The 25,497-nt window shown below is 40.1% G+C and overlaps 1 protein-coding gene across 1 annotated transcript in view; it reads right to left on the reverse strand.

Annotated features, from left to right (window-relative positions):
* Positions 1-25,060, reverse strand: part of PEPD (peptidase D) — a 143,012-nt gene extending 117,952 nt beyond the window's left edge. The window contains exons 1-5 of the mRNA XM_075161373.1: positions 24,961-25,060; positions 19,395-19,578; positions 17,978-18,105; positions 2,326-2,389; positions 247-294 (exon numbers count right to left, since the gene is read on the reverse strand). Of these exons, the coding sequence (XP_075017474.1) occupies positions 247-294; positions 2,326-2,389; positions 17,978-18,105; positions 19,395-19,578; positions 24,961-25,004 (468 nt within the window). The 5' untranslated portion in view covers positions 25,005-25,060. The remainder of the gene's footprint in view (positions 1-246; positions 295-2,325; positions 2,390-17,977; positions 18,106-19,394; positions 19,579-24,960) is intronic.
* Positions 25,061-25,497: the final 437 nt, after the last annotated feature.

The following is a 25,497-nucleotide window of genomic DNA, read 5'->3' on the forward strand; positions in this document are numbered from 1 at the left end:
TCGATGTTAGATAGGCTTGTCATGTTTTACCAGAAAACAAATAAAGCTTTTGGCAGAGAGAATATAGACTGGAAGGCCAGAGGTTATAAGAGGAGCCAGACAACTACATGACTACACACAGGTAGCTTCAAATTTGGCAAAGATGGGGAGGAAAAGGTAGGGAATGACAGTGCAAAGAAATACTGAATAAACTGATGTCCTTATTGAAGAAAATGGGTACTTACTCTTCAGAATAATATGACTCACCAAAGTAAGGAGCACAGCAGGTTTCTTCGAAGCCAAAACACTGGATATCTAAAAAGAAGGTTTAGATTGCTATTATTTTTCTTTTTTTCTTCCTTATAATCACATTGATACCAATTTCATCAGCATTTGCTGTACACAAAGTAAACGAGCTGCAAAGACAAAAAATGCTCCTCTGATATCTTTCAGATATTGCAGTATTACCTGATACTTGCAACAAAAGTCAGTAGACCACAAAATATTCAGACAGAAATGCAGTGCTTAAGTTGGTGGTGTCCTTTGAAGACATAAATACCAACTATAACTTAAGATTAAGTCTATTGTCATCATTTGGAAGACAGAGGAAATATAAGCCAAAAAGCTGTAATGTCACACAGAAATAAGGAATAACAGGATACTCTGTATCCTCAACGCACTACTGCATATAAAACACACATGCATTAATACTATTATGTTACAATGTGCTAAATACTTTTTAATGAATGTTTACTGTTATTCTCACTGGGTCATCTTTTACTGATTGATACTTCTATTAGGCTCCTTCAGTATCTTTCAAACATTACAAACTGAGAAGAAAATCATTGGGCTTGTAGAGAACTGGGCTTTTGGAGCAGCTGCAGAAAGGTGGGCACTGAATTACACATTCCTTGAGGCAAGGAACAGATGACGTAATTCAATGGAGCACAGTTCTACCAACTTTAAACTAGCTTAACAGCATGCTAATAGTATTAACAAAAGAAAGCATATGGTAGTGAGGTATAAAAATACCAACTCCACATGTTTTTTTTTCTCCCCATGAAATATCAGGATTACACACTCACACAGGTTGGCCATTTGTTGACATAAAACTATCCTGTAAATAAGGCCCCTAGTGTCCTGATGGTGGAAAACCAGGCAAAAGTTATAGACAGAACCTTTGAAAGCTGAACAGTTTCGCTGCAAGCTTCAACAGCTTCTACCTTCAATCCACATAGTCTAGGTGGAAAACAGTCTTTATGTTGGGACAACTTACTGGTCCACATGAGGAGCTCTTTTTCCCATCAACGAGTTTTTTAAGCAGCAAGGAAGCAGAGAATAGAACTGCAATAAAGGCATTTGCTGATGGAAAGTAACCCAAAACAACTAAGGTGACCTAAAATAAATGTGATTTTTAAAAATAAAACATGTATTTTCCACCGTCTGACAGGTAAGCATTGAAGCACCTGCACTCTATACAACTCCAACTCACACGCGTCAAAAAGCAACCTTTCCACAGCTTCCTCCACCCCCAGCTACTGAAATACAGGATCAAACTTCACTTCATAGTTGGACTCATTATGAAAATGAAATGAAACATCCTCACAGCTGATGAGAGCAAAATTTTTGGTCTAGTGAGTCAGAGTTAGTGCTCTGCAGAAACAGAAGTATCGGAGTCTTCCTTTTCAAGCTGCTCTCCATGAAAATCACCCACAGAGCTTGGCAGGAATACTGCCCTCACCCTGCTGAGCCTTCCTACCAAAGAAAAGATAACTGGCCAGGTGCACAAGTACACAAACATCTGCTCAGGAATGAAATGAGAAACCTAACAAAGCAAGTCACATTCACATTTAAAAATATGAATATATTTGCTTATTCAAATATTAGAATGATTCAACATAAACTAAGAGTGAGGCAGGCGGCCTTTCCTCACAGCATTTTCGAGGCATAAAATAAATGTAGGCTCCCAGGTCAGAGCTAGACATGCAACCTCCCTGACAGCAGTCTCCTCAAATCTCCAAGGCATTGCAAAAAATGTATTTAGGAACATGTTTCTGTTGCATAAAGACAGAGACTGACAGGCCTCATGATGCACAGAACATGTTTATAGGACTGTCTTTGGATTAAGACCTTAGTGTTCAGCTAAAAATGTGAGCCTTTTTAAAAAAAAAAAAAAAAGACAAGTGCTTTATAAGAATGAAGGACACTTTCCAGTAACTGGGGGGGAAAAAAGGTCCGACCAAGTCAGGAGACATCCAGTAAGCAGAGAACTAAAATTAAGCAAAATCATTGCCATATATTGATTTTGTATTCACAGAAAAATATTCAGAGACACAGACAACTTACGTCGTTCACGTAGTGGACTTCATCCACAGCATATTTTTTCTTGAAGAATTCAGGGGGATGGATCCTTTGAAAAACAAGAAAAGAAACATTTGGTTTTAGCTTTACTGTTATATTTAATAAGGCCACAGACAAAGAAATAATGTCCTCTAATATCACAACAATAGAATCAGGAATGAGGAATGTTTTAATAATCTTATACTTGACGCCATTTCTCAAAATAGAAGATTACACAGAAAGTTGCCACAGCTACAAAAATCAGTATGCTTTAATCCAGATTTCATGGCCTCCTCCTGAATTAAAGGGTTTTTTTTCCCATTCACTCTATACAAGACAGTTTTGTTAAAGGTTTTTGCCATGCCTTTTGTATACAACTTTCCAACTCACCAAATGTTGGAAGGATGTGGAAATAGCAAAAGACCGGTTTGCCCTGTGTTATATTCAAAGAATGTTCAAAACATTCATTTTCTACTCTGGTAATCCCTCTGATGTGAGCGTGAAGTGGACTGAGGGCTATGAAGCCATGGGCTCTGCTCCCTCTATTCCTTAGGACACCAGAGATCCATTCCTCTAACCCAACAGGATGTGCAACTTTACATGTCCATGTCCAAAATTAAATCACTTCTGCTGTCTTCTCCCCTGATACCCAACCCAAGTGACTTTTTTCTAAATGCAAGAAGAATGCAGGAGTCCTGTGAAAGGTCTACTTGCAGTCAGTCGGGGCAGACACTGGCGTGGATCAGCGCCCCAGGGTTCCCCCACCAGCCCCTCCGTACCAGTGGCTATACCATTGCTCATTCTTTCACTTTATGGTAGCAGCCAGTTACTCATGAGACTTTAGTCTCTGATTACAATCTCTATCCCCCACAAACTGAAATAAATATAATCAGTGTAATTCTGAAAATGTAATCTCAAAAGAAAAAAAGAAAACACCCATCCAGTTTACATCCTTCCACAGAGTAAAGAAAACAGGAGAAAAAAAATGGAAGAGCCGGAGTTTGGAGGATCCTATGCATTTTGCTTCCTGAGAGACAGCAGGAGAGCAAGAGGTGTGCGCAGGACTGAACCTTCAGCTGTTTAAACATTAGACTAGAAGAGCACAAGACCAACCAGGGAAAGAATAAACGAGGCTGGAAACTGAAGAACATTTCTAACCCTTGCAGTGACGAAGAGCAGAAGTGGTGGGCCGCACAGCCCAGCATCTTTAGGAGATGCTCCATTACAAGGCATGTGCTGTAGCTGCCCGCAGTACCAAATGGCTAGAGCTCTGATTTACATCATTTTTTCAATCTTGTGCACTCGTTTTTCATTTTACATTCCTTTATGCTCCAAACAGTACTGGGCTGAGAAATGAATGACAACATGAAAACGTTTACGGTGTTCTCAAGAAGTAAATCACAGATTTTTAAAATTTTATTTTTCTGTGAAAGTACTGTAACACAAAGAGATCTCATTGTATGTTCCCTTTTGCAATGCTCCTTTTGTGGACTCTTCCCATCACTGTTGGAGATTTCAAAGCAATTATCATTTATCTTCTCTCCCTGGCTAAATTCACATATAATGTAAAAAAAAAAAAAGTCACTATATCCTCTTAACTTTCTATAGCCCGTATTTTATAGTTCCCTTACCTCCAACTTTTGCATACTCTGTTTCTCCTACAGGCATCTCCTTTTCCCCACCTTCATTCCTCACACATTCAAGCACTTTAATATTCCAGAAACATCACACAGATGATGTTTTTGTTCTCTTTTACAGTTGCAACCTATTCATCTGGTATCAGAAGAATCCCAACTGTAAAACCAGCTAATTTATGGCCAATGGTAATTTATGGTAATATATGCTCTTTAGAGCAATACCTCCAAAGCACCACTTACAATTAGCTGCATTGTTTGAATCCAAGAACTGTTTCTTGTAAAGTAAATATTTCTTAAAAGTATGCCCACAAATGTGCTGGATTTTATTCACTTCATTTAATGCAGTTTAAGTACGAGTAGGTCTCATTTTCCAACACGCCAGTAAGAAAACTTCTGTCTTTTCACAAACTGTTTTTCAACTTCTTTTTTTTTTTTTTTTGTTACTTGCCTCCTATAGTTGTGTGGTCTACTGCACACTGCTGCTAATTTAATTCTTCGGTTATGGCTAATATTCATCCATTATTGATTCCATTCCAGCTGTAATCCCTCCAACATTTCTTCCTATGTACGCTATCACTCTCTTGAGGAACAAAAGTAGCTCATCATCCTTTCAAGGCTGAGTACTTTTTTCTCTACTTTGAGAAAAAGAAAACAGCAGCTTCCCCCAATCCTCCGTCCTCTCTCTCAGCTATTTAAACTAGGTCATCTTCCAGATACTTTCGACTCCATCACACCTAATGTCAAGCTGCCACGTTTCCTAGATGTGTACCTCCTTGCTGCTCTTGTTCTTGCTACCTTGCTCAAAAGTTGGCAAGACTTTTAGCACAAAGTAGAGAGCCAGACTTCTCAGCTCCTCTCTGAAGCACTCAAGGCTCTGCCTCACTTCTTTTCTTCATTTACCACCTCTGACTAGATGGTAAAATACATTCACATACACTTCCCACAAACTACCATTCCCTACCCATCCCACGGAAGCCATGATGCTTCAGTGATGAAGCCACCTCTCCCACTGGGAAGATTTCTGCAAAGACCTACCCTATTGCAGAGCCATACAGGTGGAAGGAAAAAGTGCACATGGAAGTCTACATTAAAGCGGAAAAATTCTGTGCTGTCACATATAGAAAAGCAGTATAGAAGGCAAAACAAAAGCTCAGGGAGAAAGAAGAGCAAAGATGATCCTTACTGAGACCTTTCCATATTCTGTCACGTCTCTTCATTTTTTTCCCCAGTTTAGCAGGAATCTATGAAAGATTATTATGCACCAACATTGTAGTTACTGTAAAAGTACCAGTGCAGAGTTCCTTAGCAGAGACAGGGCTCAGTATTCATTTTTATCCAATTTAAATGCAAAACAGGCTAAAGTCTAGCACTGACCATCACTGTCACAGGGAACAGTTACCTTCCACAGAATGCTCACTGGCATCATGAAAATCAGAAGTTACATTCAGTTATGATAATTTGAAGTACATCTAATACTTCACAGAGATGAGGCGTACTTCTCTCTACAAATGACTCTCAGGAAGGTAGAATAAGTTAATTGGTTACAATTTTTAGGTTTGGCTTTGTCTTTTGTAATGCTGCTATGGGCTGCCAGTTTCAAAATTCTGATTAATCACTGCAGAGACTACATGCAAAAAAACCCACAGCAAGTCATAAATTAATTAGAAGGATTACCCAAGTGGAAGATATGATCCCAGATATTATTGAATCATGTCTCTCCTTACCTATCAAAAAAAACCCCCAACCTTTTGTAAACAGATGTGAACAGAAGCAATGGCCTAATTTTTAAGGCTTTTGCAGAGGAAAAAAAAAAATGTGCAAAAATTTTTAGATTCTCTGGAAACATAAATTAGCAAAAACCTACAGAGAATAATGCACATCAGCCCTAAAAAGGCTCAATATCCTTTCCCTATAGTTTTATAACTCCAGCCAAGCAAATACCAATGTTCGTTAGAAATGTCAATAGTTAGCTTCCAGAATAGTAGGAGTCATCATTTTATCTTATAGTGGAAATAAGCAACTCCAAACTCCTGGAACTGCATGACGCCCACATACACATGCCCAAGTGGCTAGGCAAAAACCTGGCATCTCATAGTTTATGGCAATTAGAAAGAAAACGTAAGAGTCCAGCACTTCTATTTATTTACAAAAATACAGTCCTCATTTTTTGTCACCAAAGGATCCCTTAAACAACAGACAGTCTCTAGTTCGCCACTTACAATTCATCACCATTTCCAGTCCAGTGAAAAAGCTTGAGTTATTTTGGGTTAAACATCAAAGCTGTTTACATTCTGCTGATGCTTCCTACATAACTCTTCCCTCTTCCATGTTCTTCTACACAATCTAGTTCACCTACTTGGCTTCTTACTTTCAAGATTTTCATAGCTATTGGGAAAAGTGAAGATGGTCTAAAGATGTGAAGCTACATTTTTAAGAGAAGATTCGAATTCTGATGCACTGTCTCATTTTAACAGCTAAGGTTTTATTAAAGCACCAAATATTGAAGATTCACCTTTCAATCATAACAAGTGACAACTTTATTACAAACAAAATTCTACTGAGGTAGCAATGGGAAAAAGAAGAGGAGGAGAGACAGCAATACTTTCACTATAAAAATGCAGTGTGAAACGTTAAGTCAGACAGTAAAGTAATACCCCATGTTAGCTATACCTCATTTTTTTAATATATCAATCAAAAACGAAAACCACCAGAAAAAGAGTAAGGGAGCGTGGTATTAAAAACTAGTAACCAGGAATCCCAGTCAGTCGGTCAGCTTAGTGAAAACTTCCAAGTTTATTCTAAACTTTTCCATTTGGTTTAACTAAATTCACAGTGGCACGTGATGGCATGTTTAAAAACCAAGATGCTTCACCAAATCACAGCCTACGCCAGTGCAGATTCTGCCACCAACTTTGACAGACCACAGTACTACGACTGGCTCCACTTCAGTGCAATCCTTCGAACAGGAATGGAATACTGACTCTTCTGTTTATTCATCAGTAAGATGAACAGCTCTGACAGCCTATATATAAATACACCAAAACATATGTTTTGAAGCTTTGTTGAAGTTGGACAAATTAAAACCTCAAATTTTTTGCAATATTTTATTAACCATGTTATGTTTCCACTTTAAACCCAATAAAAACTTCGTCTCATTGTCTAAAACCATTTAAAAACTGTTGTTCATTACATTGCACAAGAATTCATAACAGCAAATCTTAAGAGATTTGTACAAATTTGACATTACCGTAAGAATTCCATTAGCAACATTTCTTTGTATTCTAAAGGACTCTGGAGCAAGAGCCTCGTAATACCAACATGATAAGAGAGTGTTCTAGTTTTCAGAACTGCATTCAGAAGAGAGGTACAAATGAGATGGATCTAAATCACAAATGCCAAAGAAAAACTGTGACCAGAATTCATAACAGTTGATAGCTATGCCTGAAAGAAACGCGTCTGAGCCAACTGCTAATATATTTGCAACCTAATTGCTGATATACATTCATATGTATATGTTTTCATTTGCATCTAAACGTTCTTCCAGACAATCTTCAATATATTTAACAACTTTTTCCTACTGGTCGTTTTGTATTTGCATTTTTTAATGCTTCTAGGACAGATTTTCAGTTTTTAGTTTTTACAGTGGATCAGCTCTAAAATGAAATTCAGCTTTTCCTAAAATAGTCCAATTTAGTTTTTCTTCAGCATTTCAGTTGGAGTTCCTAATTCAAGATTATTTATCTTACTGCATAGCCTAGAATGTAAAACTATTCCTATTGGGAAAAAATATCCTTAATGGTATGTTCATTACAAAAATTTGAGAAATTCCAGTTGGGACTAATTTCAAAACATTTTCTACACATTCTACATTTTGTTATGAAATGATTACAGACACACACTCAAATAGATGTCTATGTATACACCTGAGAAATGACCTGAGCACCTTTAGCAGAGCAAGTCAACAGCAGGAAATCCCAAGCTTCCTGAAGTGTGGCAAGTTGGCTGCATCATCTCCTCTAAAAGTTGCATAGGATTCTTCCCTCCCCATCTCCCCACAACACAGATTAATCAAAAAGCTTTAGCTTTCTGTACCCTTTAACACCAAGAAGCCACACCGTTCACTGCATCAGCCAGTTCTGCACCAGTCCACTAACAGATATTCAGTCTAAGAAAAAGTCCACTGAATTGCAAGGTCCCTCCATAGGGCTGTCTTAATGTCAGTGCTACTTTTACATACCTTATATTTCCTAACATATCTGCAAGTGATTCACAGACTATAAAAGCCAGGAGAGATCAGAATAAGCACATGTATTTCATTTTTAGTTTGATTTCTAGATTTCTAGATGCTTTTCAGACATCTGATTTTGGTATATGTCCCGCTGTTTGATTTTGTTAACAGCATCCTCTCTCTCTTCCCTACTCAAATTCTTACAACAGCCTGGAGAAGCCCTTGGTCAGCTCTTTTAAAATATTTGGATAAAAACATGACCTTTAGGAGCTACTTAACTTTCTCTGGAATAGAAACTAGTTCATCACCATCAATTTGTGATGTTTCACATAATTTTTGTTTCTCTCAAATACAGAATGAAAATATTTTATTGAACATTTACCTTAATAATAATGCAGAAATGGTAGTTGCACCATTTCGATCTATTAGCAGAAGTTGTTTGAATTGTAACTGCCAGCTTTGCTTTCTCTTTCGTGTTGTACTAAGCTTGCCTTAAGCCTTAAGCTTGTCCTGTCATCCACCCGGGATCATTCAGAGCTCCCCGTTAGCTAAGTTCTCTTGTGATCAGCTTGTCAGAATAGGCAGACACGAGAACCACCAGCACACTTGTAAGTATTATAGGTTTTATGTTCACTTATACATTACAAAAAACAGTTCTTAATTTCTGTTGCCTTACACCGACACAATTTATAACAAACATTTAATATTAAGATTTGAATGGTTTTACAGAATTCCTTAAGCCTTCACATCTGGCCTTGTTTGTGTTTTGAAGCTATTCTGAAAGAAGGGTGCCTTACTGCACCGTTACATATAAAAGAAAGCAATACGTGCATCCTAACATAAGCTCCAATGTGAGGTAACAGTCCTCCTGCAAAAGGAAATACTAAGTTAATACCACATGGCACAGACAACAAAGCAGTATTCCAGGCTGTCTGACCACACATGCTATCAATGAACATACATTAGGGCCAAATAATGAGAATCACCTGCAATTTCTTAGCACTGAATCTGGCTTTAGCCAAAAAAACCATCGGCATTCATTTAATGTATTTTTAAAAAAGATCAGTAGGAATCTCTAAACGAAAGTCAGCAACCGTTTTGAGGATCTCTTAGTATGTCAGGGAGGAAGACAGCAAGTACTGACACAAAGCAAGACATGCTATACTAAAGACTATCTCCTGCAATTAAAACACAGATCCACAAGTCTTATCCACTACTTATTGTCCTTCAGATCCACAGCTCCTGGCAGTTACCAGAAAGTGATGTTCTTACAAGCAGTAATTAAATGTAAGAATTAACATAGTTGGAACAATAACAGCATAGGCAAATATTAAAGATACTACCCATAACAGTCTAAAGCAAAAGTGTTTCTAAACAATAATGTTCAGGGTACAGTGCTCTCTTAAAAGGTCCTACAAGTATTATTGCCTAAATGCATGAAAAACTGTCCAAGCTCATATCACAAAATCAGAAGAGGACGATTCTTGATGCAGTGAGACAGAAAAGCTAAAACTAGCAAACTTCACAGTAAAGCTTTCTGCTTTACAGGGATACAACAGTATCGCTTCCTCCATTCCACCCTAACTTTCACATTCAGAGTAACAGATATAAAACACCACTTTATGGCAAATTCACTTTGTCTTGAGCAAATAGTCTCTACTAAGCAAAGTAAATGCCTACATTAGCCTGCACATAATGCCTATATGTGGCATTGCGGCATGCACACATTTACTGCCAGCAAGTCATTGCACGACTTACATCACATTTTTCCTCACTTACGTGAGAGGAAATACATGCACAAGGAGTAAATTGGACAAACGTAGTCTTCAGCAATTGAAGTTCCACACAGTCAGCAACCGATTTCTCAGGCCTTGCTAGAATGAGCTTAAAACAAAGTAAAAGTTTCAATGAGGCTGCATACAAAGAGTAAGAACCTTGGCAAAAATTAAACCAGATGAATAGAAATACATCAGCAAAGCACGTAATTCTGGAGGAGGGAAAGGGATACAAAAGCAGTGTTTTAACGCTGTCAGAGATGCACCAATAAACTCCCTCCTCATTACAATATCATCAAGTTAACAGATGGCAAAGCATTAACCAAACAAGAGGGTGTCGGGAACTGCTAGAAAGAACAACACAGGAGGCTTTACAAGATACCAGCAGATGTTCCTGACTTTGTCCAAAAAAATGCAATCACCTATATATCCAAAAGGAATTTCACTATCTCAAACAAAAAGATTAAAAGGCATCAAGCTAGATTTAAAACAAAACAGTACTAATGGGCTCAGTGGTATCACAGGCAGCTTCCAGCAATGTTTTGACTACATTAAGTTACTCCCTTTCCACATTTCTCTAGATTTCTATTTTATCCTTTGAAAGACAGAAATACCTGCAGACACGTAAACTCAGACTCCTTGCTCCTTTTGATACAGTTCGGAACAAAACAGATTTTGAGAAAATAACAGAATTTAAAAGAAATTGAACTGAAGGTGAAGACTTAAACTGATTTGACTGGAAAAGGTAACCAGGACTGTAACAGAAGCCATGTCTAGCAGAGGGACAGAACGGTAGACTCCACATGCACGATGCTGGACACAGGATGCTGGGTCTACGACACTGGACTTCCCAGTGCTACCCACAGATTGTGCAGAAGCAGAGTAACTACAAGCAACATACAGACCGTTGGACTTATGAAATCAGAAATAAAGTATTGAAGAGACTTTCACAGTTCTTCCTAATAAAAGCCAAGCTCTGAACTACCTATTTCATCTACTTCAAATATACAGTCTCACTGCTCCTGCTCAGTTATTCCCACCACAGGCATTCGCAAAAGATGAAAAGTTCTTTAGGTTTTCTATAAATTCTACGTCAAGAGGCAGTGCCTCAATTAGACATTTAAGAGATACTATCAAAAGCTACCCAAAAAACCAAAAACACAGAAAACTTGCAATTGGTAACCTTTGCTTTATTTCTTTCTGCAAATAAAATTCTTCCTTGGAGAGAAGGGCTCTATACTAATACAGAAAAAACTGTAACAAAGGAAATGTTTATACACTGAAATCCCTGAAAGATTTCTTGTAGCATAACACTGCTGACAAATACTCATTAGAAAGCTCTCCTCCCCAAAAAAGGGACAAAAAGAATTACAGTGGTTTCTAGGTCACTATATAGTAACAGTGTTCCACTCAAACACTGGTCTCAATTCATGCTTCTTAACTGAGAAAGTTACATACTGAATCTGTCAATAGCAGATGTTATGCTTTTATTTTGGAAAAATGCCTATATTGGGGGAAAATGAGCGATATTTTATGTCCCACACATAAAAGCAGTACAACAAGCTCTGGAATGTGTGCAGCATGTCCCACAGCTCCCATATTATTCGGTAATAGCATGAAAGGAAGCAGTACTGATGTTTACAGCAGCATTAAGGTGACCTGAACAGTTTTAAGAAGGGAATGATAGTATTCCCATCTTATAACTTCTAAAGAAAACTAAACCACAAAGAAATTAAAGGAACTTGCCACAACTCCTCATTGGGCACAAAGAAAAGGCAGAACGTACCCATGCAAACAGTGCCCGATCCACTATGCCACACTGCCCCAAAGAAGGAGCTGGTATACCCCAGGAGCAGGGTCAAGGCCAAGCACTCTGACACCCAGGGCTCCAGCAAGTACACAGGCGAAGGGGTACACAGCAAGTAAAACACAATCTGTCTGTTTTTCACTCACGTTTAGCTCTTAAGAAGCATTAATAGTGATGATACTTTTCCCTATCCTATTTTAACAAAAGAGTTGGGTTTGTTTTTTCTTCTTTGTACCTTTCTCATCACAGACAACACTTTTCAAAGAGTCCTTCCTGAGCATACAGACAGACACAGCACAGGTTGCAGGGAATAAAAAACCTAAAGGAAATAGTTAACATCAAGAGCTGAGACCATGGAATTTTAGAAGTGCAAGAATAGAGGCACCGCTGTAGGTATTTCACTTGAGAGTTTCTTCACTGAAGTGCAGTCTCAAATCCAGGCCGACAAGAAGCAGAGAGCTCTGCACTCAAACCGGGAAGTTGCAAGCAGAAGGCAGCGTGGAGGTGCAGAGCCTTTTTGGAAATACTGGGAAATTTCGGAAACTGCTGGGAAATCCCCATGGGCATTTCTTTTGCTGCAGCTTACCTTCCTACCAGCAGCAGACAACTCCTGGAGGAAAAACACATGGCACACCTGATCAAAAGAAAACTTGGATTCTCTGATATTTCAAAATGTTATCAGGAGTTTATATCACTGAACTCGATACTCCTGCTAGTGCATTAAATAAAGTATAAAATAAGAAATGCCTGGTGGGGGTTATCAACATTCCCTGTCGTACCACAGGCATGAGACATGCATAGGCAAGACTTAATTTTCTCATGCTGTGGTTTAAAGCTACATCAGGATGTTAAAACACTCTGGTGCAGCATTGTCAAGCAGACTTACTTAGTGCTGGTTCTATTTCTCAATACTCTCAAGTCAAAAAGAGGAGAGGAAAAACAAGCACTTTAACACTTACTAAATCACCAACTTGTGCATCCAGTTAAAGGTGTATGCTGGTAGAGATTGCAAATCAATGGAGTAATATAAATTACTATTATTTTTTAAAACATTCTCAACAAGAAATACAAGGAAACTTAAGCAGCTAGAAAGCAAAGATTTATAAAAATAATTACTGAAGTAAAAGTCATAGAAACAACATACATTCATCCTGGACCAGCAAGGCTCGTGGACAACTAGAATACTGGAACAATGACTAAACAGATCATTTGAGAAGTCAAAGCATTCAAGCAGCACTGTTTAGAGAAAAACAATCATCAGTAAAGTGGCAAGAGCAATACAGACACTAATTATTCTGTAAAAGTAATTTTTATCCACAGAGAAATACCGTAATAAATGAATGCTAGACAAGAAATGGAAATCACTGTACTATGGAGAGAACTGGAATGATGGAAAATAAGCAGCATGGGGAATTGCACAAGTAAGTCTCGTCAATCAAAAGCAACCAGCTTTATCGTACAGTTTTGAAAGGATCGGATGAAGGGTAAAGCAACAGATGTACTACCTGAATAATAGTAAAATATTTGATAAAAATCTCTCTCAAGACTGTTACTCTCCAAAATTAACTCAAATTAGCTTGGACAGGAACACTATGATGTGACCTGAAACCCAATGACTAGTCATAGTAAAACAGTGAAAAGCCTAAAGCAGAAAATAAAAATAAATAAATAGATAAAAAGATGAGCTTTTCAAGGGCTGGGAAACCCTCCAACTGCCACACTGAAGAGTGGTGTATCCATTTAGACTGATGTTCTCAAAAGTTAAGTGATAAACAGCAATGGACTGCAAGTCTTGATTAGTGCAAAGACTGAAATTAGTTCTAACGCTATTCAGAAACAGAAGCAGGACTGAATATGTTCATGAGATCCACACATGGCATTTGCAGGTGGTAACAAACTTTGCAGATTAAGTTGCAATTGCCAGCTGGTACAAAACAGTAATAAAATGACCTAAAGTGATTAAAAACTGATTTTTTTTAAACAGCAAAATAAAGATTCAGTGAGTAGGGGGAAGGGAAAAATGGCAGGAAGAGATCAAACTGATAGACATGGAAAAAGAAAACGCTAAACATATTTCATTCTAGAGAAAAAATAACAAGAAAAAACACAAGGGTATGATATGGCAGATCAGTTCAGAAGTAAAACCAAAGACCCTTTAGAGTATACTATCTGAATACACAGCTCCAGAGCATGCTGTGGAGAAGAGGACCTGTATGCATCACATCAATAAAACTCATCTAGAAAATGTCCTTCATTCCTGCAAAATCGACATTAAGAAGAGCAATTAAGGTGATTTAGAGTTTGTTCCCTACAGCACCCACATACACTCCACTACCTTTCCAAAGAGTTGTCTCCAGTTTCAGCCTGCATAGAATGGGCTTACTACAGACCTTGCCTTCTTGTAGCCAAACCTAGGGCTAATTAATGCACCAGTCTCAGCCACCTGAGGTGCTATCTGATAGAGTCAGATAAATATACCATGCTGTACAAAATTTAATACTCACAATTATTCAAAATACAAATACCACAAAATTTCACCAATCCCATTAAGAAAAAGAGATCAAGAAAGCAATTTCTTAGCTTCTAATTTTCATGGTCACATACAGTCTACAGGGAAAAAAAGGTAAAAGCCTAAATAGCCTGAAAAGCTCTGTTTTTACAAAAGAGTTTGGGGAAAAAAAGAAAACAGACAAAAAAAACAACCACATACTTCTGCACTTTTTTCCAAAGGTAGTAAAACTTCTCAGCTTTGCTGAAGTCAGTCAAATTTAATCACCAAAACCAAAGGTTGATTTTGGTTGTAACCTACTTGGAAAATGATGACAATGTTTAAAAAGCTTCCTCATTAGGTCGCTGAGAATTTATTAACATTTGCAAAGCATTTCATTGTGCTTTATTACAGCTCCAAAGCGCCACACCAAGGTTCAACTTTGCAAATACAGATAGCTTCCAATCAAATTCATGGAAAAACGTTACGTACAGTGGATCCAATGCTAGATTAATGTTGTTATACTTACCAATCAGCCAGCAGGGCTTCAAAGAAAACACAGGAAATTGCACATAAATATTGCTCTGTCCCATTTAATATGTATTTCTAAAGTTAGAGCATGAAAGCGTTAAATATTTTTGTTTTCCATTAAAAACACTCTTTATGTGGCAAGGCAATTAAGTTATTTTGGCATCCGCTCCACATAAAGCAGCTGCTGTACAGTATGTTTTACTTTATAAAATATCTTTAATCAGCACACTGACTAGTTCTGTCATTTATAATTAAGGAGGTAAATGGCAGGTGCAGCATTAATTAGTGAAATTGAAGTCTCTGTGCAAGACATGCAGTCATAACCAACTTAATGCTTCCTAGGAATAGAAACGATTGCTAACAGCTTTGCACCACAAACTTGACTAGGTAAGACCATGCCGAGAAAGAGGGGCATTTACAACAGTTACGCTTCTGAAGCCTTTATAATCTTATATTACCAGATCCATTTCTTAAAGTCTTCCTCCAATAGCTGGAACAGAAAAACACTTCAGGAGGGCAAAAGCCTACCCACTAAGCCATCCTGTGAGAGTCTCTGTTTCTGCCTTACAAACAGCGGGGAGGGCAGGGGGCAGAGGTACGGATCAAGAGATAGGCAAAGCAGTTCTCTTAGTTGAAAAGATTTTCCCAGCCAACAACCAAGAAATGGGCTAGCCCAACATTTGGAGAAATGCCCACACTACATGAAAGTAGGACCACCAGTCCTACAATTACCCTCATAACAATTCTGCGATTGCCACCTTAAGAGGTTGTGGGTTAAATTAAATCTCTCCTCCCTTTTAAAACTGCAGAGGTTATTTTGGGTTGAAGGACTTCTGAAAGGTAGCCTTACAGCTGTTTACAAATCTTTAGAGCATACACATTCAGCAAGAAGTCCTACAAGATGAGTAAGACTTCCAAAGAAGTGGTAGTCACCCTCGTAGCGCTGGGTCCTTGGCAGACCACAGCCCAGGGTGGTGCATTCATCATCTCCGTGTTCACCTGTTCTGCAGAGTCCCCAGGCACCACCTCAGCATGCAAAACTGTTCATAAAAACAAGTGCAGTTGGTGAGACTAAAATAATTACAGTGTTCACGGTCTCATTTGTAAACTAATAGTCTGCTCATCTCCAAGCAAATGCTCTCAGATAGCTCATTAGTTTTGGCCAAACTAAGACTGCAATTTGAACGAAGCCAAGAAGCCCCACTTTTGCATTACTTCAAGGCAAAAAGGTTAACCCTTCTGACTGCCACGTTACCTAACTATATTTCGAAAACAACTCAAATATGTGTCCTTCAGAAGTGAAAGCACGACAATACATCAAACAATACATTTAGTAATACAGTAGCAGTAAAGTAGTAGTTAAGGGCCTTCTGCATTAATTTTAAGAAAATCTATGCATTTCTACCTAAACTCACATAGCAGATTCCCACATCTGTCTTAAATAGAAAGGAATATAAACACCAGGCAAAGTAACTGCGCCCTGTGCTATGAACTAGAAGAGCAGCTGTAGACCTCTGTAAAATACCAACCTCGCAAATCTCGTACAAGGCATTGAATTGCTTTGTGCTTCATTGATGTTAAATGAATGTTTCTTCAGTGGGTAGATAGTGCCTTCCACATGCACAGAAACAAACACTTCCATGGCAAACTATAGTAGATAAACAGCAGCGGGTAGAAGGCAAACTTATTTGTGTTTTTCTTTCAGTGTTAATTTTGACTTAAAATTGAGTCTTCTGGGAAGGAACACAATCCCTAGCTGCGTGCAGTACCCCCTGCCAACCAACTTATGAAGCAGAACTGCTACTGACTCACAAATGAGTTATTCATCCATTCTCCTTCTGACAAGCAGAAAAAGTAAATGACCATGGCTGACAGAAGAGAAAACGAAGATTCAAACAGAGGGATTCAGGAAGGGTAAGGAGGAGAATTTAAAAAACAAGGATGCTGTGATAAAGACAATTTGTTATACTCTGCAAGAAGACACAACAACAAGAAACCACTTTTAACCAGACTTGTAATTCTGTAAATGAACCCGTAATGAGCACTGCACTAACAAATCAAAAAGGCCACCATTTATAAACACAATATTTTGTTTGAAAATGCAAAATGAGATGGTGGAATTTCAATAATATTTTTAGGCCTTTTCAGATTAGGCACAATCAGCGTGGGTACGAAACAGCTGATTTGAACTAGCAGAAGAGAACTTAGGGGGAGGAAAAAGGTTTGCCTATAAATAGGAACAAGCACCACTAGGGAACAGACTTTAGAGAGTACGTGTGGGGGTTAAACAGAACCTACCCTCCCAGACAGGTGCAGCTCTCAGCTGAAATATTTCAGACAGCAGTATTCACATTTTTATGCTATCACAAACAATTTCAGTTCCCAGGCAGGTCTGAGACAGTGATATTCATATAAACTCTCCAAGAAGACAGCAGCCATGCCCTACCATATGGTCTGGCACAGTTCAGCATATGGGATTGGTTGCGATTGTTTTCGTTTTCCGAAAATTAGCATTAAAATATAAGTGATAGCTTCAATTAGAAGTGAAGCAACCTGAGCTCAAAATATTAAATTAGAAGTCATCCAGTGTTCTGAGACAATGTAGACAACAAAAAAATTTACAGTTCGTTAGAGGGTATAAATACAATTAATACTGAGAGAAGAAATGAACACATAAATAAATGAGTTCCTCCACTACTATGGCACTGAGCAATATTTACTACCAACGCAGATAGAAAGAGAGATGTTTATGGCATACTCACAGAATAGAATTAAAATCACATTCCCCAGTCTGTCAGTTCATATCAAAAAAAGTATCAAAGAGGCTAAACTACCTTCTGCCATTCAAAAAGCTTCATTAGCTAAGGCAGCTGCAAACTGGTAGAGCAACTTGAAAAAGCCTGCTTTACTATTTAACTTGTTCGGTCTTAACACAAGACTTCCTCTTTTCTTTATGGTTCAGCTTCCTTTCGTGGATATCATATTCTCTACCAAATGGTGGTGAATCATTTGATATCATGTGATCAGTACCAAATGATCACGTTTTGTATCATTGTATGTACATATCACTACAATTCACACTGAATGATTTGGTGGAATCTGATTAAAATGAGATAGCATTCCAGCTCTACAGACAGTTACATTATATAAAGTACTCAGATACATTGGAACATAGTTAAAAGATAATCTTACTTTCCCATCCAAACCGCATAGCTTTCAGGGAGGCGTGGAACAAAAAGCATGGATCTTCCAGTATCAACATCTACCGCTCCAAAGCAGCCCGCTTCAGTTACTCCGAAAGTCCAGTGAAAGAAAGATTCCTAGGTTAAGATAAAATATATTCTTAAAAGAAAACCCTCACATCTACCAGCTCTAAAAATACACTACAGTACATACTAACTCCTACTTCTGCGTATCTGAAAGAGATCTCTCTTGCTTTTGGAGGAGGGGAAGTGGTTTAGGTGTAAAGCTTTTCAGACTGGTTAGTTTTAGATTACAATAATACAAATCCCTCTGTTGGCAACGGGAAAGGATCAGAGATTAATAAGCTACCATAAGAAATAAACAGGTCAACTCAGCACAATAAACATACACCACACAATAAAATACATTCCTCCAATCTAGAATTAGGGAATGTAGTATCAGGAAGAAACAATATGTCACACGAGACAAGGCAGAAGCAGAGTGCAGATTCATTCATTGGGTGGTGATGGCAGAGTGCTGAAGTGAAGACCCAAGCTCCCTCAGCGAAGAGGAAGCTGCACTAGGAACAGCCTTTAGCCAAGAGTTATTTTAAGAACAAGCAAGCAAACAACAAACAATACAGAGATGAATTTTCGTAAGGACAGACATACGCTCTCATACCCTGAAAGGTGCATCTCTTCTAAAAACAGACGAATAACTACATTAAGATACGCGCTATCTAGATTAGAATTTATTGATTTTATTTCTTCATAACATACAACAGCTCAATTAAATTCACAAAACAAAGTACTGTAGCAGCCATGCAAAGTATGGAGTATGTATAATTAGAGTTCTGTTACGCCAACTTCCCCAAAGACTAAGAATGCATTCGGCATGGCATTAACAAGTGATTAAGTCCTATTTGTGACAGAAGAATACACGGGTACTTAAGGAAGAGTCTAATTTGAGAAGACACATGTTGTAAATCCTATGATACATCCTGCTTTGTGGAATATACCATTTATAAAAGCTTGAAACATGCTTTTCTATGAATTAATTCAGTTTGGGTCCACTGTAACATGTTTCAATACAGAACGAAGGTTATATTTTTGGGTCACAGACAAGACTGAAAAAACTAGGAAATATTCCATTGCTGCCTTTAATATTACGTTAAACACTGATAGGCAGTAAGGCCTTGAACAGGTTTAGGCCCTTTAAACCAGGTAATGAGCCTGCATACTAAAGCACTGAAAAAGAGAGTAATTCGAAGCTGAAGAGGCAATGTTATAAAGAAGCCAATTTATTTAAGTGAAGCAAGGCAATGCACACATGAGGGATAAAGGGAAAATAATTAAAAATCGTTTAAAAAATCATGCAGTTGAAGAGAGTTTCTTAATTTGATTTGAAGTTTTGATTCAGCTCTTACCTGGCGAAACACTATACCAGTATCAGTACAGTATCTCTGGGTTTCTTCTCCACCCTGCAGCACAACAACTGAATTCTTCTGGACATCCTTATGCTGTCTCAGGCGATCGCACAGTCGTCTTCTATTCAAGGCAAAGAGCGCTACAGGCACTTTCAAAGTCTCATTCCCCAGCCAAAAGGAGGGTCTAAAAAAGATTTTTTTAACAGACAATTAATGGAAGACAAAGACAGTGGTTAGCACAATTCAGTTGCACAGCATTTGTTACTTTAGTCTAGAACAGAAAAGGAAGTTTAGTTCAACTCTACAAACAAGATGCTAATCAGTCAAGGGGAAGAGATGCTGTATATAAGCATCGCTCTCAAGTGACAATCAACCATGGCTCATATGAGTGCCAAAGGAAAAAGATGGCAACAGGAGACAGGGCTGGCTGCAGCTATGGCCCACAGCATGTCACTTGTTAGATTCCTTTAGGTAAAGCAACATGAAAAGTAGATGCAGAAAGCGACAACAGCCTAGGTTGGCTGAGTAAAGGCAAAACAGGAATGAAGAAAATGAGTTCTAAGTTACTGAAAACAGAAGTGGAAGGTTACATTAAGTCTGGCAAACTTCAGCAAGTCCTTCTGGGAAATATTCGGTAGCCAAAACAGGGACCGGAGAGCAAAGATGACAGATAGCAGATGCAGGACAACAGCATTTCCCCTACTCACACAGTATCTGCAAATTTCTTTTCTGTGTACGTATATTTATTCTTGCATGCATACAAGCGGCTTCAGCAAGTGAAGGCCGCAGGAGCACACACGTGGCCGCAGGAGCACGTGCCGGGTACCAGTGAAATCCTGCTATACATCACCACCTGCCCCTAAGGCAGCACAAATGTGCTGAGACAGCCCGGAAAGTTTCTGAAAGATTGTACTGAACAGAGCCACAACTGGGAGAATACATAAAGTAGAGAGCGCTCTCTGAAAATAAACTGGTTATTAAGTAATTTAAGGTGTTTAAAGTACTACAAGAATATATTGCTGATTCATTCATATTTGTTATAGGTCCATACCTGCACTTTTTGGAGCTTTACCAGTAGAAGCACAGTAGCTTGTTGTAGGATTTTTGGTTTTTTTTAATCAGATGAGAAGAGAAGAATCTAAGAGCATTTCCTTTTTTTTTTTACATTTAATATAGCAAAGCTGTGCTTTGGAGCTTCAGTATTACAGATGAATACTGTTTTATCAAAAAAAATCCTATGATTTAAGTCCAGTTTGTCCCTCCACCTCAGCTTCTCTCAGCTTATTGAAGACTGACTGGCTAGATGGTCATTTTCTATCAGATATGGTTCTAGAGGAGATGACAGAAAGGTGCAGTTAAATTGCTACTATGTTAAAATGACAAGAAATTAACCACCAAGGGACTTAACCTTAGAGAAGCAGAGCTCCACATATTAATTATTATATAGTTTTCATAGGCAATCTGAAAGGTAACCTTTGATTTATAGCTGCATAAAGTAACCTCGTGAAAGACTCTATCAGCATCAGAAATGTAAACCCTGTAATTTTTTACAGCAGACACAGCATAAAAGAGCTAATAAAATATTTTATTTTACTTGTTTATAACTACTTGATATAACAGCGTAAGTAATTTTAGAAGGTGAAAGACTGCTCTTGCTAATCCAATTTTCAAACTATCTTCCTAGGAGTTCAGCTGATGGTGCAGAAAACCCAAATGTCTTTATTTTATTACTTCCCCCACACGGCGGATAACCCAGCACCATGGCAGGTGATCATTACAAGGGCTGTGGACTACCTATTGCAACACATCAGCATAGCGTGGAAGCACAGCATATGCTTTTGTTTTGGGGTACCCATGCCTGTAGGAAGAACAAAGCAAGTTCATACAATCCTAGCAAAAGCTACTGAAAGTTTTAAATCAGATAGCGAACCTTAAACTGGGTTCGCTGGGTAAAATATGGGCAAGGCTTTTCGGGTGCAAAGCTGTGGCTCAGCAACTCAGCAAGGTACAAGAGGCTGAAAACGCTTTTATCCAAGCAAGATCACCCCCAGGGGTAACTCCACGCAGGGGCCTGGAATCATACGCTCACCTTATTGCAAGTATAAAAGGGAAGAGAGAACATCATTACATACCCTTATGCCATAGGTTGCTCTCAGATCTTTGTATCTGCTGATAAAAAAAACAAAACCAAAAGAAGGCAGAGGTTGTAGCACAACCTGTCTTTATGTTTTGCTTCACAGGAAGGAAAAAAGTCACCTTCGTTGTAATTTTATCCTCTTCACAAGTGTTTTTTTTTTGCTGTGATTTGAAAAAAAAAAAAAAAAAGACAAAACTGACCTCCCTCCTTCTCCAGGCCTATTCCTACACCCTGGAGCTTGTAGGAAGCTGCTACAAAGGCATATTTTCATCTCCATAAAGTTTACTATTAATGCTTTTATTGCACTTAAAACCTTTGACAACCAAGATGAGACTCAAGGAGAAATAATGATGTCAGGCAGCAATTCCTACCGGTAGTCTCACTAAGCCACTTCAAGAGTGTCTTTTACTGGGATCTTAACACTCGAGCTGAAATGCATTCTGGTGCAAAATAATGGTTCTTCTACACATTTTATCTAAGCCCATGGCAAAACTGTGTTCTTCCTTATATATAACAGGTCGCACCTTCCCTGCTTGAATTTGATGCCACAATATTAATCAACAGCAGAATTTGGCCCTTTACAGTTGTTTTAGACTTGCAGAGTTTTTTCACAGGCCTTGGTCTCTATTTTAAGGCTGCTGTAACAGTCACAGCAGCTGAGCATGCTGGACCCTGCAGCAAGGGCTGCAGGACACAGGAGGACTGGGCTGAGTGTTGTTGCAAATACTGCTCTGTTCCTCAGGTTCTCTGCTGAGCCCTCATATGTTAATTCGTGCCTTAGACTGTACGAGCTTGCCAGGCAACAGACCTTCTTTCACAGTTGAAATTCTGCGGAGAAAACCAGCTAGGTTTCAGAGAGGACTCCACTCAGAGAAGTTTGCTTCCTCCACAGCCTTTGTTCTCTCTTCCCTCCTGCAAGCACTCAGATACCAAACCTACGAAACCTTCATGGATGGACTAACAACATGGCAAGACACCTGCAGGTGCTGCTCTTCCTGCTGAGGTTGGTTCTCTTGGCACGCAAGAGCCCAGCACGAGCTTTCCACAACTTATGCAGAGAGCTCTTTTCAGAGACTAGCACTGACAGAGGAATTTAAGTCTTACAAAAAATGAGTATGGCTGTACACTTGGCTTTCTATTGCAAATAATGATTTGGGAAGAGAACTCTCACAGTACTCCAGATGACAAGAAAAGTCTTCACACACAGGACTTGCTGTGTAACCATCGCTCTGTTGTGACCATTGCTCTGTTACATGGCAGTTAAGTAGGTTATGACTGGCCTGGTCTTTTTTCCATATTCCTTCCAGCCCAACTGTTACAAACCCCTGGGACTACGCAGTACTGTCTATGCCATGACTATTATTTAGTGCTTTTTCAGTTTCAAATATAAGAAGTCATCGCTTGTAGTAAGTTGAGTGGGTACATGTATATAACTGCCTTACATGTGTATCAACCCTGCAATTACAGCGTATTAAGTGTAAAACTCTCTGTTATTTGACATCTAACAATACTACCACAAAGTTCTTTCTAGAGAGCGAATTACAAGCTTTCAATTTTGGTCCGTGATCTCTAATCACTCAGTTTATATCACACAAGACACATAAATACCAGAAATTAATCAGTACAATACATTGGCTGGTCTTTCAAGGTCTGTTTCTTCTATTATTGCTAGAACTTCAGCATTCCCAGCCTCAAACTCAACTCAAAACTCTCATATAGAGTTATACATTTGATAATGAAGCATATTTAATGCAAGCACTGCTTTGTGGTGCATGCCTCTTTGAAGCTATGCAAGCTTCTGCAAATAAGCATTAGTCAGCGTCAGAAATGGCTACTTGCAAGACCAGGACAGGACAAATGAAGCCCAGCTTCCTCATTTTCTCTAGCCTGGTACAAGAATTCAACCATTGCTCAGTTTGGTAAAGGCCTCCCACAGTAGCTGACAATTCCCCTACTACCCATCACACACAATTTTATGATCACTTAGGCCAAGCCCACACACGAGCTCCTTTACTTTATTACACTGGAAGTTAAATGTAGCTAGGAACCTTAAACTACATCTGTTTCTTTAAAGGACTTTTTTTTTTTTTTTGCATGGAACTTTTGATTTTCCATGCTTATTTCAGAAGTTTTGTATTTTTGGAAAGCTTACATTTTGTTACTGTATGATCCATCTAACATTTTGGTTTTGATGCAATCACCAGAACACACTGGTAACCAAAAATCCTATTTTATTTCTGGTTTTCTGACCATTTTTCAGTTAACCTTTTGTACTTGTTTTTTCAGAAGAAAATTCACGGGCTGCCATTTCTGTTCTACTGACATCACACAGACAGGATCCAGCTTTCAATGAAGATGAGAAACCACCGAAACTACTTTTCAGTAAGTTATCATTTGTTTGTTGACTGGGCCTTATTTATTTATTTGCTTTGAGCAACAGAGTCATCAACATCAGCTTGAAGTCTAGCCAATTTTTAACGCTGCTCCCACATCAAATATGTGAAGCGCAGGAGGCCTACGCTAACAGCAGCACAAGCAAATAAGCGATACAAGGGAAACAGTAAAAGCAGCTACTGCTGTTTAAGGCATAAACTGGATGTTTTCTTCATGGCCAACTCAGTGCTCCTTGTAAGTCAGTCAACAACTTGAAGTCCCAGCCCTGTTGGATGTCCTACCTACCTACCCCAGCACAGCCTTGCTAGCAGCGGGGCTGAGCAGCAGCGTCCCTGCACAAGGAACGCCCGGTCAGCGCTGAGGGAAAGCAGGGGCAGGAGAGGACCTCACAGGGGAGCAATCTCCACCCAAAGACAAAAGTCAGAGCCAAGTCCCAGCATGACCTCTTTTTGGCGACTACGAAAAGTTTCCCCCTCATGTTGATACATTTTTAATGGCATTTTCTTAAAGCACTGGAAGAAATGGCTGAATTTAGCTATAAAACGCAGGAGAGACCTCGTGCTAAGTAATCCACAGCCACCTTTAAGCGTGATTTCCCAAACTTAAAGGATAACCCGCGGCTCGCGGGAGGCACTGCTGCGCCGACCCGGTGGTAACCGGGGAGGCCGCCGGGGTGCCCGTGGGACCCCTCCACAGCTCTCCCGCCGCCCCACCCAAAATCTGCTTTCATTTCACGGAGCCCCTGCCCCAGCGCAGGCAGCCCGGCCTCCCCTGAAGGCTGCACGGCGACAACCTGCCGCCGGGCCCGGCCCCCCCCAGCCTGGCAGGGCAACCGCCGCCCTCCGGCCCCCCCGGGCCCCTCAGCGAGATCCCGCCAGCCTCGCAGAGCCGGGCCGCCGCCGCGCCCCACCCCGCGGGGGGAGTGGGGGGGAGCCGGGAGGACGCGCAGCCTCGCCGCAGGCCGGGGCGCAGGCCCGGCGGGACCGTGAGGAGCGGGGAGCGCCGGCGGTACCGCGGCTGAGGAGCGACGCTTACCCCGCCGCCGCGGCCATGTTGCCTCGCCGGACTTCGCCTGTCATGTGACGGCGGGGCCGGGCAGGCCGGGCCGCTGCGGAGGTGAGCGGCGGCGCCGCCTCAGCGCGGGGAGCCGGCGGCGGGGCGGGGCGGGGCGGGCCCGGCCGCTGCGGAGGTGAGCGGCGGCGCCGCCTCAGCGCGGGGAGCCGGCGGCGGGGCGGGGCGAATGCCTTGCCGGCCGCCCCTGTGAGGGGAGCAGGGCCCGCCGCCCACAGCGGGTCTCCAGGCTCCGCTCGGGCCTTGCAGGCACTGACAGGCCACTGCTGTCCCCACAGGCTGCCCCTCTCCTCAGGCGTTCAGACATGGATCTGGCAGGGGAACGGCCCCGGCGAGATCCGGGACTCGGGCTCCCCGGCACCTGAGGGGTGCTGTTCTTAGGAACGCTCTGCGGCTGCCTCCGAAACTGGAGAGGGGGTTTGTAACCATCACCTCATGTGTTGGCTTGTTGTACAAGAAACCATTAGGGTCCTCGAAGCTAAAAGCTGTAGAATGGAAATA

This window comes from Calonectris borealis, chromosome 12 (genome assembly GCF_964195595.1).
Source record: "Calonectris borealis chromosome 12, bCalBor7.hap1.2, whole genome shotgun sequence".
In the NCBI taxonomy this organism is placed as follows: Eukaryota; Metazoa; Chordata; class Aves; order Procellariiformes; family Procellariidae; genus Calonectris; species Calonectris borealis.